The following is a 21,295-nucleotide window of genomic DNA, read 5'->3' as shown; positions in this document are numbered from 1 at the left end:
CCCTTCCACTGATTTACCCATGCACCTGAACTAGAAATAAAGGAGACCAGTGAGACCGCCTCATCTGTTTCATATTTAGATCTGTGCAAAAAGATTCAGAGTGACAAAACACTCTCCACAAGACTGTATGACAAGAGAGTGAGTGAGGGAGTACGGTATTACACCGCTTTTAGCAATAGTCCAGCAATATCACGGCGGGGGACACCAGTAATGGGCTTCACACATTGTACCCATGTCGGGAATCGGTCTTCGGCGTGACGAGCGAACGCTTTAACCACTAGGCTACTCGACCGCCGCGTATGACAAGAGAGATGACTTCAACTTTCCAATAGTCAACTTTTCCTTTATGTAGAGCAATATTCCTGCAGCTTCAGTCTTTGGTGTTAACATTCCACAACTTTCGAGGTACAATCGAGCATGCTCTTTCTACCAAGATTTCAACGCGCGTCATACGACTGTAACTCAGAAGCTGTTTTATAAGGTCACAACTTCAAGGCCTCAGTAAAGCTTTCAACACATTTTATGGTAGACATGTGGAGGACATTTTACAATTCAGCGACAAAAAAAATACCCGATGCAATTCCCTAGTTTCACTTGTACCATGTGTTCCCGTGTTTTGTTTCACGCGAACGGTTGATTTGCCTTTGCATGTGTTTGTGACGAATGCCACCGGTTTTGAGAGTGATACAAAACCCATGATGATATAGTCGGAATCGTACAATCGACTCTGTTTTTGGCAGAGATTTCGGAGTGTCAGCTTCTTAAAGCTTGAGAACAAAAAAAAATGTTGAGCATTTATTCACTAGCGCTACATTTAATGTCAATTAGGCTACGTTTGTGATTGTATATTTATTTGTATATGTGGCCGAGACCTTGTGCTGATGTTACCCACTTTTCTTCGGAAAAATAAAGCGTTGTCTCATCTTATCTTATCACTGCAATGATTGATTTTTCATGAAACGAAACTTTTTTCGAAAACACATATTACGGCATTCTTGACCAACTAGTCCCATTCCGGGAAATTACGAGCGGTGACGAATGATACTACGTGGCCTTATATACGGTCTACCAAGACATAAAAGTTATCACGACATCTAAAGTAGACTACATTCATCTACCCGACACATAATAGCCGTTTTCGGCAGAGAAATCGGTGACGTTTTGCTGAGGTGCCGTTTTTGCCTGCACCCCTTATTGGATATCCATACACTCTGAAAATACATTTCGGATATTTTAATAAAGGTCAGTTAAATCTTGATCATGTTCATTACAAAGCTTCTTTTGTTTTGCCATCGCCTACCATTTACGAGGGGAGTTAATACTGTTGAGACGACAGATAATAGTTGTGACCCGTAGTCGCGCAGTGATTGTCAGACGTTCTTCCCGCGCTTACTGGTTTACCGCAATGAACTATGGGAAGGAGAGCGTCATGTTATGAAAATGACGTTCAAACCGCAAGCTCCCCGCAGCGCTATTTCGCCCTGAAAACTGCCAATACACTAGTTACAGGCGCCAAACGGAGTTTTGACCCAAACGATTCCTCCCAAACGACAACATCCACTGGTTGGAAAACGTAATCTTTTACACACTCCATGATGAACGTCATAGCCTCAGTGATTCTAGTTTGTGGTAAGATGTTCGAAACAAGAGTTTATGATCTTAGAGTTCTTGCTTTTAGTAATTACGGTAAAGCGTTTATTTTGTGAGAAACATTTCTTTTCAGATCTAGCCTAGGCGAAGGCGAAACAATATTGACGTAATATGTAATTTTATGTAAACAACAAACAGATTTAACAAATCAGTGTGTGAAACTGATTCTGTAAACAGTTATCGCAAATGTTTTAAGAATCTTAACAAATTAGCGGCGGTCTGCAACGTGCAAAAATGGACTGGGAAACAGTGATTACTACACGAGTGCCTGTCAGATACCATTGATCTTACAACGAATGAAAGCGAGTTAGATACGCTTTGAAACAACGAGTTGTAAGATCAATGGTATCTGGCAGGCACGAGTGCAGTAACCTGTTTCTTACACACCCTAAAATCGCATCTTTTTAGCAACGAATCGATGCATTTTGCCTATATTCTGATGATCGCAGTGGCGCATTAATACATAACACCGCGGTCATGAGTGACGCCATCCGACGTACTGCTTACTACCTATAAATAATGTAACCCAACACAAAAAGGTTTCCGCCATATCTGCTGGTTTTCGCTGAACTAAAATAAATCAAAGAACACGCTGGATGCCGAATTTAAAGCCCCACCCTGACTATAAATAGCCCGCAAGGTGGCGGTGTTTCAGTTTCGAACAATGACTGACAATGTAAACACAACCGAGTGTCGGGAGACGTTTTTTGAAAACCATACGGGAACAAGATCACCATTGACCGTCAAACCTCGTATCAACTTGAATGACAAACCATGGATACAACAAATGGCTCCATATCAAGATATAAGTCAATAGATTTTCTGTAGTTTTATCCTAAAAAATCGAATCGATCGTGTTTGGCGTCTGCATCGATCACAGTGGGCGGAGCTTATTTACGTTTGCGCTATAAATAGCAAAGCACATGGTCATGTGTACATATGGCACATTTAATGCATTTGTGGTCGAAGTGTATTGTGTTGTATATTTTTACGGCAGAACAGCAGCAGAACATCAGTTTCAGTTAATGTAACAGTAACGATACTGAAATACGAAATTGACGGAGCGATTCTTTCAGTTCAATCCGAAAATTACAGATATTTGTTTAGTTTTGGTCATTTGCATTCAACAGTTAGATTTGTGCCACACAATAATCAGTTTATATTCATAAAACGTAAATTATTACAGAGATTTTTCAACTAGTGTTGAGAAAGGGGCCTAATTTGAAGCACCAGAAGTTGCGCCAATATTTCTCAGCTTGACTATAATAGATGAATATGTTACGTGTATAAACATAACAATGCACATAAGCAACTGGTAAATAAGTAACTGAATATACTTGATGTTTTGGCCTACAGAAGGCGTATCCGGATAATATTGTACTTACGATAAACGAAAACTCCAATAGACATATTCCAAGACAACTTTAATTATGAATTTCCTTTTCTTTCACAGAATTTTCACACACAAAACTGAGTTTGATCATTAGATCCACACTTGTCCCATGTATTTTTTGTTCGGGGTATTTGGATACACTTCGCGCACAAGTTTTAAAATACAATCTGGGATCCCTTTCCCGTTTTGTCCACACCAATCCTTCATTTGCTGCAACGTTTTATATCCGTTTCTTCAAGTCCAAGTATCTACGATCTCTCCAAACACTTCGTTTATTTAGCTCAGTCCAGAAACACTGTGTTCGAATCGACGAATTCTGCAACATGGTGGCCGCACCATTCCCTTACTGCGATTGTCTGTGCCGTGTCACGCATGGTTGACAAAAGAAATGTGAACATACATATTCGGCTTCATCTGGTTCCACAATTAAATCTCGCTGTGACACTGATTCACTACTCCCAAGAATCGGCACTGAATTTGTCAAAGTTTCTGTTGCACTTGCAAGGGCGGGAAGAGAGGCGCCATCTTGTCGATTCGAGTTGTGAATCGGAATGAAGTCATCTTGAATTGGAACTTTCTCCACGATAAAGTCACCAATGTCACAATCGAAATGACCAAAGGCTTCCTGATTATCTCGAACAACTCTTCGTCAAATTAGGATTTACATGAAAGTGTTTTGTTGCTCATATTGAAGACAAGCGAAATTGCAAAGTTCTTGTCATTTGTAAGCAGCAACTCGATGCACTCATGGGGCGTGGTTGCTAGGAGATCGCGAGGTCAGAAAGGGGAAAACAAAAAGTTTTATAAAGTAATAAAAGAAATCCGCAGTGCAATCCCAAAGTACCATGTACAGGATATTTTTGAATAATAATATTCACGAAAAAAAATCTTTTCTAAAAGTGCAAATTAATTTATTAATTCATCCCAAGGTCGTAACCCTGATCACGTGGTGGGTATTTGGAAAGAAACTTGTGATGAAGCCGTGAATGAGGCCGTGTGTATAACATTGTTGAATTCAACTGACCAGGAAGGTTGTTGAGGCACATTATGACAGATGCTCGTCATGGATGGAGAAAAAAATGTATCTGAGAGAAACATTGTTGCTTTGAGCTTCGCGACAAAACATGTGTTCATGCCGAAGTAGTTTACAAGAGAGGATGATCTGTGCAGCCAGCGACCTGAATAAGCTTGATGAAAATAATGTTGAAATCCATTTTCTCGCACATGACAGAATTAATGTGAACAAATATTTATTTGAACATCGTTTCGAAGTCTGTGAGGCTGTCCGTATTTTAATATTCGTATTTCCATTGCGACGTGAAATAATATAATGTTTTCGTGTCTTAATTTTGCTGCCGCTGTGGAAAATTGCGCACCGATCTATTAAAAGAAATACTGCTAGCTCAACTTTATAAAAGAACCAGATCAACTTTATCTTTTATTCCGTTGTTTATTAAAAAATCGCTTCCGAAGCAAAGCGAATCGATCTACATAATAAACAAATTCATAGACTAGATTCTAGTACCAAGTGTTTAAACTTTTTTTTAAATGTCATCAAATAACTTACACAATTATTGAAAGACATTTTTTATAAGTAACATATATTTTATCTCGTCCGGCCGCTCTCTGGTTAGTTTAGGCTTGAGGGGAGAAACACATACAAAAAATATGGATGGCCTTATGCAAATGACACTTGGCATGCCAATCAAGAGGGATCTGGGTCACTGGGACCCGCCAAGTTTCACGGATCGAGTTACTTCGGCACGAAGAGCTTCATCGGACAAGTGTCTTTGCCAAAATACATTGCTACTGGGCTATGAAAAAATGTCACAGAAACGACAAAAAACTACTTTGATCACGTGAAAATATTTTTGACCATTACCAGGTTTTTTTACACGATCGTTGTCATCCAGATTCCAGATGAAGGCAAGACGAACACAACAAAGAAAAACACTGTTGAAATCACCGATTATCGTGTATATGTGAGAAATGTTATTTATAAACTGCAGATATACCGTACACCACAGGATAACGATTGGTGCCGTGACACATATTATGTTTTTTGTGTGTTCAATTACACTGTTCATATTCATTACGACAAACGTATTAATTCGTTGTCGTCGGGAGATCTAGAATAGCTCAGAACAAGAACGTCTATAATTTCTGTGTTGGACTGCGTTGGATATATCGTGGACATTCCGCGGTATCATTTTATGAAGATGTGAAGACGACATGGCAGGTAGGTTTTGAAACCAAAGACCTACGCGTTTGTTGAAAAGTCTTGGAATCGTTTGATAGATATTTATTGCCATTAAAACCTACGTCCTTGTTGTCAAACGGTCCACGTGGGTGGTTGTTTACATGACGTCACCCGTTTACGCAATAACCAATGAAATGTGTGTTATCATGACGTCATATTGACCTGTCAGATCACTCGTATAAGCTCCGCCCACTAGAGTGCGGTAGTTCCTACCGCAGATGGGGCAATAAATATCTACCAAACGATTCCAAGACTTTTCAACAAACGCGTACGTCTTTGGTTTCAAAACCTACCTGCCATGTAGTCTTCACATCTTCATAAAATGATACCGTGGAATGTCCACGATTTATCCAACACACAAATTATAGTTCTAGATCTTTGGACTAGAACGAAATACATTTGTCGTGATGCATATGAGCAGTGTAAATGAAGAAACATAATATGTGTTGGGGCACCAATCGCTATCCTGTGGTGTACGGTATATCTGCAGTTTATAAATAGCATTTCTCACAATATATACAGTAATCGGTGATTTCAACAATGTTTTTCTTCGTTGTGTTCGTCTTGCCTCATCTGGAATCTGGATGACAACGATCGTGTGTAAAAAACCCTCTGGTAATGGTCAAAAATATTTTCAAGTGATCAAAGTAGTTTCTTGTCGTTTTTTCATTGCCCAGTAGCAATGTATTTTGGCAAAGTCTCACTTGTCCGATGAAGCTCCTCAAGCCGAAGTAACTCGATCCGTGAAACTTGGTGGGTCCCAGTGACCCAGATCCCTGTTGATTGGCATGCCAAGTGTCATTTGCATAAGGCCATCCATATTTTTTGTATGTGTTTCTCCCCTCAAGCCTCAACTAATCAGAGACCGGGCGGACGAAATAAAATATATGACTTATCAAAACATGTCTTTCAATAATTGTGTAAGTTATTTGATGACATTTTAAAAAAAAGGTTCAACACTTGGTACTAGAATCTAGTCTATGAATTAATTTATGATGTAGATCGATTCGCTTTGCTTCGGAAACGAATTTTTAATAAACAACGGAACAAAGATAAAGTTGACCTGGTTCTTTTATGACGGTGCAATTGTAGATCTAGTAGTATTTCTTTTATTAGATCGGTGCGCAATTTTCCACAGCGGCAGCAAAATTGAGACACGAAGACATTACATTATTTCACGTCGGAATGGAGATAAAAATATTCAAATACGGACAGCCTCACAGACTTCGAAACGATGTTCAGATAAATATTTGTTCACATTAATTCTGTCATGTGCGTGAAAATGGGTTTCAACATTACTTTCATCAAGCTTACATTCAGGTCGCTGGCTACTTCGGCATTAACACATGTTTTGTCTCGAAGCTCAAAGCAACAATGTTTCTCTCAGATACATTTTTCTCTCCATCCATGACGAACATCTGTCATAATGTCAATGCCTAAACATTCCTGGGCAGCTGATTTCAACAATGTAATACACACTCATTAACGGCGTCATCGCAAAGATTCCTTCCAAATACCCACCACGTGATCAGGGTTACGACCTTGGGATAAATTAATAAATTATTTTGCATTTTTAGAAAAGATTTGTTTTCGTGAATATTATTTTTTTTTAAATATCCTGTACATGGTACTTTTGGATTGCACTGGGCATTTCTTTTATTACTTTCTAAAACTTTTTATTTTCGCCTTTCCGACCACGCGATCTCCTAGCAACCACGCCCCATGAGCGCATCGAGTTGCTGCTTACAACTGTCAAGAACTTTGCAATTTCGCTTGTCTTCAATATGAGCAACAAAACATTTTCATGTGAAGCCTAATTTGACGAAGAATTGTTCGAGATAATCAGGAAGCCTTAGGTAATTTCGATTATGACATTGGTGACTTTATCGTGGAGAAAGTTCCAATTCAAGATGACATCATTCCGATTCACAACTCGAATCGACAAGATGGCGCCTCTCTTCCCGCCCTTGCAAGTGCAACAGAAACTTTGATAAATTCAGTGCCGATTCTTGGGATTAGTGAATCAGTGTCACAGCTAGATTTCATTGTGGAACCAGATGAAGCCGAATATGTATGTTCACATTTCTTTTGTCAACCATGCGTGACACGGCACAGGCAATCGCAGTTAGGGAATGGTGCGGCCACCATGTTGCAGAAATTCGTCGATTCGAACACATTGCTTCTGGACTGAGCTAAATAAACGAAATGTTTGGAGAGATCGTAGATACTTGGACTTGAAGAAACGGAAATAAACGTTGCAGCAGATGAAGGATCGGTGTGGACAAAACGGGAAAGGGATCCCAGATTATATTTTAAAACTTGTGCGCGAAGTGTATCCAAATACCCCGAACAAAAAATACATGGGACAAGTGTGGATCTAATGATCAAACTCAGTTTTGTGTGTGAAAATTCTGTGAAAGAGAAGGAAATTCATAATTAAAGTTGTCTTGGAATATGTGTATTGGAGTTTTCGTTTATCGTAAGTACAATATTATCTGGATACGCCTTCAGTAGGTCAAAACATCAAGTATATTTCGTTACTTATTTACCAGTTGCTTATGTGCATTGTTATGTTAACGTTGATACACGTGACATATTAATCTATTGTAGTCAAGCTGAGAAATATTGGCGCAACTTCTGGTGCTTCAAATTAGGCCCCTTCCTAAACACTAGTTGAAAAATCTGTGTAATAATTTAGGTTTTATAAATATAAACTGATTATTGTGTGGCACAAATCTAATTGTTGAATGCAAATGACCAAAACTAAATAAATATCTGTATTTTTCGGATTGAACTCAAAGAATCGCGTCGTCAATTTCGTATTTAAATATCGTTACTGTTACATTAACCGAAACTGATGTTCTGCTGCTGTTCTGCCGTAAAAATATGCAACACAATTCACTTTGACCACAAATGCATTGAATGTGTCACATGTACACATGACCATGTGCTTTGCTATTTATAGCGCAACCGTAAATAAGCTCCGCCCACTGTGATTGATGCAGACGCCAAACACGATCGATACGATTTTTTATGATAAAACTACAGAAAATCTATTGACTTATATCTTGATATGGAGCCATTTGTTGTATCCATGGTTTGTCATTCAAGTTGACACGAAGTTTGACGGTCAATGGTGATCTGGTTCCCTTATGGTTTTCAAAAAACGTCTCCCGACACTCGGTTGTGTTTACATTGTCAGTCATTGTTCGAAACTGAAACACCGCCACCTTCCGGGCTATTTATAGTCAGGGTGGGGCTTTAAAGTTTTCACCTCAAAGAAATGACCAAATATGTACAACAATGTTTACTTCCGTATGACATCACTACCAGTGACCGACTTTTACAAATTGGCGTGATCATTGACAACACACTCCGTCGCAGTGGTGACTCAGCATAACACCACTGCCACAGGCTAATTTGCATATCACGTGACCGGACTTTTCTCTTGTTTGTAAACAAACGCGCTTTTTCAGAAATCAGTATAGAACGGACTAATGCAAGTATTGGGGGGCGCTTTACATATTGTTTTGCATAACTATATAGATATGCTACTACAACTGCGACAGTGAGTTGCATGACAATATATATTTATGCATCAAAGTGACCGTGTCGCTAGCTCTCCGTTGCGCTTCGATGACAGCACGTGGAGCCGTACAACCAATGTAAACATAGGATAACTACGCAAAAACAAGTAGATTTTTACGTATTTGCATACTTTCTCAATGAAAGTTAACCATTCTATGACATTTGCTTATGAAAATGTGTAGACTTGTCAAACATGAAACGGATGAAAAGCATATGCAATATCTTGAATGGACTGTGAAAGATGTGACGAATCGTCACATGGCGCTGGCCTGTGGCAGAGGTACTATGCTAGCTGGCTGCCGGCCGCATGGAACTCTGGGTAGGAGAGTGCATTGACAACAGTACGCGGGATTTCCAGGAGGATTTTCGTTGATAAAGGGATCGTAAATACATAAATGTGTCATGTAAGTAATCAGAAACATTCTGACAATCTGCGTACTGTTATTTGTTTTATGTTTTTCAATGTAACCGAGAAAATTAGTCAGAAATGCAAATAACTACCGTCGTCGCGCGTAACTTTCCGTCAGTCATGGCGTCATTCAGGACGGAAACTTTTACGATTTCTGTTGAATTTACTTGATTGTTGTATTGTAGATCTATATTTTTAAATTCCATAATTCGTGCTACGATACCCTTCCCACGAATAGCACCAAACGCGTGAGCCAATGTATGCAATACTAGACGATGGATAGGAGAAAATGCTACACAGTGTAAAATCTGAATTTTGCTTTTACATTTCAACAAGTACAGTTTTACTAGTACAGTGTTCGTTTCCATATCTAGGCTAGATCTAATTAATTTCGCTTGATTCCAACTAGATACTTTAAATTGGGGACAAAGATCATTTGTCATTTAATTCCAAAATGTAAGTGGAATTCGGGGATGCATGTATCGCTGCTGAGTTTGAAATATACGTGATCTTATTTTAGGCGTCTCATAGCCGGCATACCTGAAACGTGATTTTGTGAAATCTATCCAATATGGCGGAATGTACACTTCGGCGTCCGTGTTTGCGTATTTTCCAAAACATTCTAAACGATTCTATACTTATCGGCGATGATTATCTTATTAGCGATTTAATAAAAAAAAAAGAAAAAAAGAAAAGAAAAAAAACAACCCAAAAACAAAACATGCCAGTGATCACTAAAATGCTACTTTTGAAATTCAATTCTTCGATTAAATATCCTATATTTTGATTACAGTACCATGTCTGCCATTCCTATTTTTTTTCCAGCAGTACAAGCCTAAAGCGTTATGGTGTCTGACTATTTGTTATAGTCATGTGGTAACAGTTCAGTTGTATTTTTACGTTTTGGACATTGTCAGCAAAACAACCTAACTGTTAACAGGACTGTTGGACGCCCTGGTTTCAAAACATTGGTAAAGGGTATCTCGAACCATACACATTTACGTGAATAAAACATGTTTTCAAAAAACATTTCCGGAACATGTAGCGAAATGTTTTTACAACATTTTCGTGGGGTATTGTCATGAGATAGGGTCGTCACAACGTATTTCATCGTTCTAACACAAAGTTAGTTCACGGTAGTCCACAGAATGACTTTGTCACAACGTAGAGTACAACATTACCACAACGTAAAATACAACGTTATCACAACGTTGTGACAACATAAATAGTCCACAGGATAACGATGTATGGACGCAATGAGGGTATGAAACTCCCAAAATTTTCAGCCAGACCACAGGACTGGCTAGCTGAAATACTTGCCAGCCCTGACCAAAACCTGCCTGCCCACTATAATCATATGTTTCTCAGGATAACCTAACGGGGTTTCTTTTTGCTTATATTTTATCATTCATCTTTACATGTGTGAATTAATGATTATCATCGGGAAATATTTAGAATATTGTCACATATGAAATATAACCCGACCGTCGGGCAGGGGGATTTGAAAATCTGGCAGCCCGAGTTGAAATCAACCCGTCTCGGACGGTCGGGCAGGCAGGTATTTCGAACACTGACGTAATATCTTAACGTTACAACCACGTAAACACAAAGTTGCCATAACCTGAAATTGTTAGCTGGGTAGCATACTTTATGCCATCTATCTGCAGTAACTCAAGTTATCTATGATCCTACTGCTTCATCCCAGAGTTTTCCTGATGCTGTGGTTGTTTCAGTGGCGGTTGTCTGGGTCATCCCAGTGGCAGAGAGTTCTTGTGACTTGACTGCCTGCACGCCACCTCCCACAACCATGAACAGCACATCAAATGACACCAGTGCTTTCTGTTTGTAAGTAACTTAGATCTACCCTAAGCATATTTTATATTACTGTCACCAAATCTATTTACTAAAGATTGAAAATGCATTGTAACAATGAGTGAGTGAGTTGGGTTTAACCCTCTGGATGCCGAGGTTTTTTTCTGACGCCCATTTTCCTAAGATCGGAAAAGTGAAGGTTGTGCGAGAATTACGCTCACGCGGCACTGGATCGACCTCTGGCTATAAACTTACGCAGAGGTGGAGAATATTAAATTTCCTATTTGATGGTGTAAAATTAACTGCAAATATTAAACGGGTTTAAAAACAATACACTTCTAAGTGTTGTCCGAGAATTTATTCTGCGTTGAAAAACAGTAAATGTTTCCGCTTTTTATCGTACACCGATAAAAGTACTGTACTACGATTTTGTTTATTTCGAGGCTTTACGGAAACTGTCAGCGAACAAAATACTGCCTTATATCTGAACGACATAACTATATATCAAATGGAGTTATATGCGTATGTATAACGACATACATTCAATGCCAAAAATAGCATGCTGTAAATGACGAAAACTAATTTTTCTCTATGACGTCAAAAGACGACAGAGAGATTACACGCGTACAAAGAAAAGGGGGCATAACTCCGCTATGCTTAGCACTAGTTTATTGTAACCCAGGTCACTTTGTGAGAATTAGCTGTGGGTAAGTACAATATATTTTCGTGGTGTTTCGTTCACGAGGAACCAAACTATTCCAACACAAATATCCATATTGAAACTGTATAAGTTTAGTTATTAAAAAAACCAATAAGAAATGATCAAATCGTACTTCATAAAAAAGAGGTAATAGAGAAATTAATGGATAGCCCTATCTAACCTATAACTTAGTCCTTAGATTCCAACATTCTCCTGATTGTGTAAGTGTAATTTGAATAGGTTGCACCATTACTAGCCTTATCATAAAATGTAATGAAATACCCCCAAAATAACACCATTCCTTTTGACGTCATGGCTGGTTTTATGTCTTTGATAACGTCGGAGAAAGACGACACTGATATTTTGATTAATATATATCTCCCATAATTTTCGTTCATGGTATGGAAAATCTCGATGTGTAAAACGGAATTTGACGCTTTTTCGACACAACATAAAATTACTGCTTTCACCAAGTAAATAATGTCTTGAATATGTAAACAATTAGATAGTTTGTCGTGTATCTTAATTGGACAAGACGCGCACCTGTTTGGCATCAATTTACGTAATGAAATACCCAAGAGAATATTTCAAAACAACCAAAATTATATTCAATATTGGACATATATTTGTTCATTATTATGCTATTATTTCTCTTCATCTCGTCTACACAATGAAAGATGCGAAGAAAGCTCTATTGGTATACAATTATCAGAATAATCGTATAAGGTTGAACCTTGCAACGGGGTACCTGGCATGGATTTTATTTTATACATTTTACAATTCCTGGAGAAATTAAGTAAACAGTTTAATATCCTGTGATCACAATATTGATAAAAGAATGAACCCATTGATTATATAATGCAAAACGAGAGGAATAATTCGTAAATTGTTTGTGACTAACGCGCACCTGGCGAATCGTTAGATATCACTGTTCTGTGTATCAAACGACATAAAAAAAACAAAATTCCAAGACCAAGACAATTCTTTCTGAAATGTGTGCATATATTTTACCGTAAAATAAAATGAAACGGCTATTCATGGACATTGCTAATATGAACTTATAATATTGACTATTGCACATCCCAAGAAATACGTACATGCTGCAGTAACATATTTACACTTCATCTTGTTACACTTGTCCAAAGGAAAGAAATATCGTATTCGACACTGAAAACCTATCAATTGTTATGTAAACAATATTCAAACAAACAGGAGATTATCAAAGGTTCGTTCATAAATGTTGTGGCCTATATTTACGTATGATATTATTTTGAACATTGACAAATGTCCAAAGTGAAATTAATTGTGTGAAAAAATGTATAAAAGATATGCAAAATCTACATCATAACTGAAACTGTAAACAACATGGTACAATGATCGTGAGCACTCTCATTTAACATTGTTCAAGGACCTTCACCTAGGCCTCAAAGAAATTACCAAATATGTACAACAATGTTGACGTATGACATCACTACCTGTGACCGACTTTTACAAAATGGCGTGTTCACTGTCAACAGTACGCGGGATATTACGAGAGGACTTTCGTTGATTCAGGGATCGTATATACATAAATGTGACATGTAAGTAATCAGAAACATTCTGACAATCTATGTACTGTTATTTGTTGTTATTATTTTCATTGAAACAAACCGAACTAGTCAGAAATTCCGATAAATACCGTTGTCGTTGTGCGTGATTTTGCGTCAGTCATGGCGTCACACAGGACGGTAACTTTGCAATGATTTGATATTTTCAACATAAATTGTCAATGTATCTATTTTAAATTCCCTAATTCTTCCTACGATTCTCTTCCCATGCATATTCTGAAAATGTTGAGCCAATATCTTGAACGATGGACGAATGGATAGCTCAAAATAGGAGAAAATGCTACACTGTGTAAAATCTGTATTTTGCTTTGTTTACATTTCAAACAAGTGCAGTTTTTCGAGCGCAGCGTTCGTTTTCACAAATAACATATTTTGCTTGATTTCATCCAGCCACTTCGTATTAATGACAAAGACCATTGTTCATTCGATTCTAAAATGTATGAGGAATTGAAGGATGTGTGTATCGCAGCTAAGTTTGACATATACGTGATGCTACAGGCGTCTCATAACCGGTGTACCTGATACGTGATTTTGTAAACGCTATCCAATATGGCGGAAAGTTCACTTCGGCGTTCGTGTTTGCGTATTTTCCAAACATTCTAAACGATTGTAGGGTTATCGGAGACGTTTTGGAATGATCATTGGTGATTTCATAAAGGACAGATACCCGTGATCACTGATATGCTATTTTTGAAATTCATTTCTCGGAGTAAATATCAGAAATTTAGATTTCAAAACATGCTGTAAATAACGCGGTGAGTGGTGATTTAGTACTGTGTAAAAAATGGCGCCATTTACGTAGTACCTAATTTTCAGAGGTCATTTTTTTGTACTTTTGCTTGGCCTAAAATGCCAATGGATGATATCACAGAACAGGGAATTCCCCACCTTATTCAAAACTGTGGAGTGTATTAGTGTGCATGATGTATTTTGAATTTTATTCGACTTCAAAGTGAGGGTTGTAGAGGAGGGACATATATGTCCCTGTGGCATCCAGGGGGTTAAGCCGCTTTTAACATTATTCCAGTTATATCATGGTGTGTCAGCTTAATGTGGGAGGAAAGCCCGAAGTGATGCAAGTCTCGTTTACCACTTCCGTGAAACCCACGAGCATGGGTATGGTGCTGACAAATCTAGAAACATAATCAGGGCGAACCAGGATTCGAACCCACAATCATAGGTTTCTTGCGTGCCCAAGGGACGCAACTCCTCACAGAAAGTTGCACCTGTACCTGAGTGCGGTGTAAAACAACAAACCAACCAACCAAAACCTTATGATGTGCAACTCCGTCTCACACTGTTCTCTCTGTTCCAGGCAGCAGAACACCTACCTGAGCTGTCTGAGGGAAGAAGGATCATCATGTGACACCTTTCAAAAACTTATCTTTGATGCTGCGATCGGAGCTGCGACAACTATAATTAGTCGTATCTCGGGTTGTGAAATTACAAGTACGTTATTGACTATATCATGGTTTGCACAGCTGCAGGTATCCCTGTGGAGTGCCTGGGTTAGAGTAGCGTGCCAGGAACATATGCTGGTTTGGAGAGGTGACTTAATTCTCTCTATGTGGTTAGGGGTAGTGGGACGATTCATCACTGAACCGGTCGATTGCAATTATTTACTTGTTAATACAAGCATCAATCACAACTATGCTCGTCGTAAGAAGCGACTAATGGGATGGGTGGTCAGGCTCGCTGACTTGGTTGATGCATGTCATCAATCCAAATTGCGTGGATCGATGCTGATGATATCAATCACTGAATTTTCTGGTCCAGACTCAATTATTTACAGACCACCGTCATATAGGTGGAATATTGCTGAGTGCGGTGTAAAACTATAAACAAACAAAACAAACACAGTCGCTCGCAAAGAAAAACATATTGATAATGATTCATACCTTAAATGTTTACTTTATAACTGTTACACCACAGACTAATTATTAGTGAAATAATAAATTTGACCCGTGAAGATCCGGGTTAGAATAGGATTTCAGCAACCCATGCTTGCCATAAAAAATGTGACTACCGTACTTGATGTAATAAGCGCCCAGGGCGCTCTCAAAATTAGAAATAGGGGGCTCTTATTAGAATATTATTTTGGTGAAAAAACAGAGTTGAAAGATAAATTTCGTGGTTTATGCTGACAGCCTGAAGTGTTTATGTACGACAGATATATTTTTCCAGAATTTAATTGCCCATAATTAAGGGTGCACATAACACACGAGTGCGTATTATACGCAAATAAATAAGTCTTGTGTACATTGATCAATCGGAAGGGGTGCTAATTGTTCACTAGCCAATATATTAGCAAATGGGCGCTTATTAGAGCGGGGCGCTTATTACGTCGAATACCGTAATTGGATCAGAATGGTCAGGCTTGCTGACTTTACTCCATTAACATTTTTACTCCACTAGTCCCCTTATATATTATAATGATAACCTATAGCAAAGCATGTAAAAATGGCAAATTTCTACTGGTCCTTATGATACCTTAACTATTGGGCAGTTTGGCAAGGTCTATAGGACTAGTGCCAGTTTCTAATGCTGTTTGATGCATGTCATCGTATCCAAACTACATGGCAGCGTTAGAAATTGGCACTAATCCTGTAGTCCTTGCCAAACTGCCCAATAGTTAAGGTATCATAAGGACTAGTAGAAATTTGCCATATTTAAGGGTTTTGCTATATGTTATCGTTATAAGGACTAGTGGACGTAATATGTTAGTTTCTACCCCTGCATGGATCAATGCTCATGATGTCAATCACTGGATTGTCTGGTTCAGACTTGCTTCTTTTCATATAGCTGGAATATTGTTGAGTGTGGCTTTAAACAACAAACATAAAATAGTGAAAATTAGTGGTGAAAACGTAAATATATTCATCCATTGCCCCACACTTTACACTGCCAACTGCAAATCGTCAGTGTACCAGGTATTTGGCCATTCTGTCTGTGAAGCAGATGGCTTTCACCACACCCCACGTATTGGATCATGAACAAGGTATCCTGATACGTATCGGATGGTGCACAAGGTATCGTGATATGTATCGGATCGTGAACAAGGTATTGTGATACGTATCGGATCGTGAACAAGGTATCGTGATATTATCGGATCGTGAACAAGATACCGTGATACGTATCGGATCGTGAACAAGGTATTGTCATACGTATTGGATCGTGAACAAGGTACCGTGATACATATGGATTGCACAGTTGGTGTATTGTTCCAGCCCTTGTGGTCAGACTGAATGTTAGTAGACAGTGTGCCATATTACTACGACGATGTGGCTCGTTGCTCATAATCTCCATCACTGATTTGTCTGGTCCACACTTGATCACTAAAGGTTGCACTCTAGATTTAGGAAACATATTTGTTATTGCCAAAACATTGAAGACAGTAATCCTTCTTACCAGCAATTACCATTTTTTTACTGGTAAAATTAAGCTTGGACGGTCAATTCATGTGACTGCCAGTCCCTGTGGACCGGCAAATAAAGTACCTTATAAATCTTTGTTGTTGAACAAAACATCGGTGATATTCATATAAGTATATTTTTTTAACGAAGCCAGCTTGTCTGTTACCATCAGGGTTTCCCCTTGTCTATCCTTAGTGCAAGGAAATATAATTTCTCTTGGCTTCGAGGTTAAATATATATTTGTAGGGACAGTCTGAATTTTAAAAAAAGAGAGAGAGAAAATTGTGACTGAACCTTGTGTCAATGACATGTAGATCTATTTAAGTTATTTCAGAGATGATGTCATTCCATTGAACATTAAAACAAGGTAATTTTCATAAGTTATTTTATTTGTTTAAAAATGGGACTGAAAATAATTAGGGGGGATTGGTAATTTCTAGAGTTGCCAGTCCACCAGGACTGGCAGTTTCAAAAGCCAGCCGGAACAAGGGAAGATAATAAGACGCAGGTTAAACACTGGAACCATGACCTGCAACATCAGCAGCTTCTCTCTGACTCAGTATGTACATGCTCCTTGTCACTCAGCTTGTTTCTAATTTCAGGCGGTGCCCCGATGACCGTCTACTCCATGCTGCTGTGCCTGGTGTGTGTGACATTCTCACTGCTGTGGCGCTGACACAACACAGACTTAAAGGGGCACTGATCTAACGCAATTCCCCGGGACTGGTTGTTGCCTTTGTTATTGTTTTTTCCCAGTGAGTACTCGGATGTATAGCAGAAATCTAGACTAGTTCGCGACCTCTGCTGCCCCATTCGTAAGCGCATTAGTCACTTTTATGGGTAGTAATAAGGGCGTATGGTCACATTGATCAACAAAATGAAATACAGTTTTCGAGATAATAAGGAAATGTAGGTTTGTTTGCGGGTAGCATCGGTAATGGTGACGAAATTTTGATAAGTCACTTGCTTGGTAATTTTGCGATTTTCGTTTACACTATTTTGACTTGCAACACAAAGTAAATATTTCACCTGAGCATTGCTTTTTTTTATAGTGTGTATATTTTTTTACTGTCAAAATGTGTAACATTTTCAAATTTATTAAACGCCTAAATATTCAGTTATTTTACAAAGTGGCTGAAAAACATTTCCATCTGTATTATTATGATAACGAATTCCAAACATTTTGATGTTTAATGTCATCACCAAGAGACTGAAAATGTTATGTTGAAAAGTTCATTTCTATGTTGTTTGGCTTCTAATCCAACATAATAATCTGTTGTGATGTTGTTAGGCCCTTTTGATCGTCTTAATCAATTTTAGTCAATCTGAAGAATTTCCCAACCAAGACGTAGAGGAACAAGAACGAATCGGTTCAATGCTACAGCGAATGAAGGAAAACAAAATGCAAATACCATAATTACAACCTACCAAATTTATGTGTATAAATTTTGGACAGCTTCCTTGTTTGAGGAATGTATCCGTGAATATCCACACAAAGGAACAATATCCCACTCGTCTGCAGCTGTACAAAGAAACTTATTCGATGTCACGTGTCTCTGTAACAATCAAATATTTTTAAAGATATATATCGTTTCGGGATATTATAACCCGTGTTCCTTTCTCAACTGATCACTTTGATTGTTTCAGGTGTTTCACATAGGTGTCAAGTCTCAAGGGTCGGCTGAGAAAGCCCACGTGACAACTATTTTCATAACGTCCACGGTTCCTAAAAAATCCATTGAGTGATAGATAACAATGAGCAATCAATCAACGTATTATTAGTTAACCCTTTGAACAAAGTATGTTGTTTTTACATCGACACTTCACGCCATGATATGAGTGTATTCCCTTTGTTTTAGTAAACCTAGACATGTAAACACTCCCTTTTGACATATCCACTGTGCAAGATAACAGTGATTAATCAATCAACGTATTTTCTGTTAATCCTTTGATGACTAGGAACCATCCGTTGATTTACAAAAAAAGTAAATGAACTGATCATTCACCTCTTGCTGGGCTGCCACGTGCATATTACATAAAACACATTTCACCTCACTTCAAACCTGGATTTAGATTGAATAATTACCCCAGACACAATAAATGCCAAATGGGAACCTTTGTCAGGTAATCTAAGTGGTGCTACCACTAATTGTACCTGTAATAAATTCATTAACTGAGCATCAAGTGAATGACGACAAATACACAAGTGTAGGGTTATACCAGAAAACGTGGATGACAACAAGTGAGTAGTAATCGTATTATCGACGCAATCCAAAATCCGAAAATGCTTTCACTGCATGGATACTTTTTATTATTATTAAACTATAACCATCTGGGGTATTTCCAAATGACGACATACGATGAGCTCCGCCGTTCTTTTTGTCTGTTTGTTTAGGCTGAAGAAATTAATTAACATGCGCCTTTTGTTGAAATCTTTATAGATCACGGTTAAACTAATCAATGTTCAAAAATGCGTAAAACAAATATTGACTCCAGCCTCCAAGTTTATTTAGCTGTCCTTGCAGACGGAAGCCCAGTCTCTGGTCACGCTCAGTTGCGTTGTGTATCATCCGGGTACTCACGGGGAAAAAACAAATAACAAAGGCAACAACCAGTCCGGGTAATTGCGTTAGATCAGTGCCCCTTTAAGGTCCGATGTCAATCAACATCATCCTTGACTTGATGAGGAAATATCATGCATAATGGCTCAGGCAGATTTATCACAGTGTATTGTTGAACAACACATCCTGATATCCCTGAACCATCTTCCTGAGGCAAGGAAGTTGACTGACTGTAAAAGTCCAGTTTCCACCCTTGCGGAACTAGGCTCGAATTCCTTGGCTCGATCGTAGCGCCACCAGTGGTTATTACAAGTTATGTCCCTTATAAGCCTCTCCTATGGACCAGTCAGATTCTACCTCTCGTTTCACTTGCATTTGTTTAAAAAAAAATGGCGTCGCCCAGTCAAGACCAGCCAAAATGTAACTCCATAATACCAGCCTAGTTCAGCAAGGGTGGAAACTGGACTTTCATAGTCAGTTAACTCTCTTGCCTCGGGAAAATGTCCCTGAACCCGTTGTTGCTGACCAGCTCAGCCTTACGAGGTTAATTAAACTAAAGAGTCACTACTGTGAATTCAAGTCAGTCATAACAGCATTACTTACCTTCAAAGAACTGTTTCTGCAGAATATCATAATCTGATCATCACTATTTTCTAGACTCTGGAATTGCATGTGTGTTATAATCTTCTCAACGGCCTATTTATTGATATGAATAAATTTACCTTGATGTACAAGTTTTGTAAAAAGAACTTGCTTATTTGATTTTCAAGTTTTTACAATTAATAAATCATTTTAAAATGCTTTGGTTCTTGCTATTGACTTGCTGTGACTGTTTACATGTGTGGAGAAGGAGGTGATGTGTGGCGAAATGGGGTTTAATGTCGCGTTCAAGATTATTGCACTTATATAGCGACGTGCATGCATGTGTGTGTCTGCATGTACTGGTCTGGACTGATGCTGATTTATAGTGCTAGCACACTGAGATACCATTCTGCAGTATAACATGAATACCCAACTCAGACACAGTTTACTGACTCCGAGCCGACCAGTCCTTGTTTTAGTCCCTTAAAGCCGAGCGCCAGAGAGGGTAGCAACAATTACCATCTTTTCATGCCTTTTGGTATGACGTGGCCGAGGATTAAACCTCGAACCTTCCACTCTCTGGGCGGATGCTCTACCACTGGATCATGGAGGCGGTCGGTGTGTAGAAGGAAGGTGCTACTATTTCCACAGTGGTTAAAACTATGCATGAAAGGCAAGGGTTCAGGGCCCTATAATACTTTCATGAATTGAGGACCACATGGAAAAGACCCATCAAAATAGCTTAAAAAAATAATAGAATTGGTTCTCAAGAATTAGACATTATTGTGTGGGCGGCAGTGTTTTTTTGTGTTTTTTTGTGGGGGTGGGGGGATGTTGAACTAAATTTTGTTTACAATAATTTTGGGGAAATCGTTCTTAAATATTGTATCATATAGACATGTTCTGGGGTAAAATTATCAAAATTAGGAAAATTACCAAAACTATGTAGCAAAAATTGCACAATTCTGTGGTAAAAACATTCCCCCTTAAACATTAATACAAACTCATTTTCTTCCTTTAAAAACTATAATCTCTTGCATTTAGACATTTCAAGACATGCAAATAAATATGCATAGTGTCATATTTATTTATGGTTAGCTGTAAACAGTTTTAACAGTAACAGTCATGATACCACAAGAACGTTTAAAAAAGCTTTATTTTGTTTTATGTAGGAGTCCTATTTTGCATGTTTGAATCACATATTAATTGTTTGGGCACTAACGGAATGGAAAGTTTGATTAAAATGCTTAAAAATAATGAAAATTAGTGTACTGATTGATAAAATAAAAGGCAAATTGGTCGATTTTTCTGCGATTCTGC

The 21,295-nt window shown here is 38.3% G+C and overlaps 1 protein-coding gene across 2 annotated transcripts; it reads left to right on the top strand.

Annotated features, from left to right (window-relative positions):
• Window positions 1–1,474: 1,474 nt before the first annotated feature.
• Window positions 1,475–18,542, top strand: LOC124145243. 2 transcript variants are annotated; one of them, XR_006862527.2, is made up of 5 exons: window positions 1,475–1,629; window positions 11,034–11,145; window positions 14,735–14,868; window positions 17,435–17,587; window positions 18,480–18,542. XR_006862527.2 is itself a non-coding variant. In XM_046514973.2 (4 exons), exons 1-4 carry the CDS (start codon window positions 1,593–1,595, stop codon window positions 17,506–17,508), a joined length of 357 nt encoding a protein of 118 aa, XP_046370929.1. In that variant the 5' UTR covers window positions 1,475–1,592; the 3' UTR covers window positions 17,509–18,014. The 2 variants fall into 2 exon arrangements, 1 of the variants encoding a protein (XP_046370929.1); XM_046514973.2 differs by lacking the exon at window positions 18,480–18,542 and having other exon boundaries at window positions 17,435–18,014.
• The last annotated feature ends 2,753 nt before the right edge of the window (window positions 18,543–21,295 follow it).

Source organism: Haliotis rufescens, unplaced genomic scaffold (genome assembly GCF_023055435.1).
Source record: "Haliotis rufescens isolate VD_foot unplaced genomic scaffold, xgHalRufe1.0.p SCAF_5, whole genome shotgun sequence".
NCBI lineage: Eukaryota > Metazoa > Mollusca > Gastropoda > Lepetellida > Haliotidae > Haliotis > Haliotis rufescens.
This window is presented reverse-complemented; position numbering and strand designations above follow the sequence as displayed.

Coding starts and splice junctions, on each gene's coding strand:
- LOC124145243 (XM_046514973.2), top strand. CDS start 1,593: ATGATGAACGTCATAGCCTCAGTGATTCTAGTTTGTG. Junction 11,146..14,734: donor GACACCAGTGCTTTCTGTTT/GTAAGTAACTTA, acceptor TCTCTGTTCCAG/GCAGCAGAACACCTACCTGA. Junction 14,869..17,434: donor CTCGGGTTGTGAAATTACAA/GTACGTTATTGA, acceptor TTCTAATTTCAG/GCGGTGCCCCGATGACCGTC.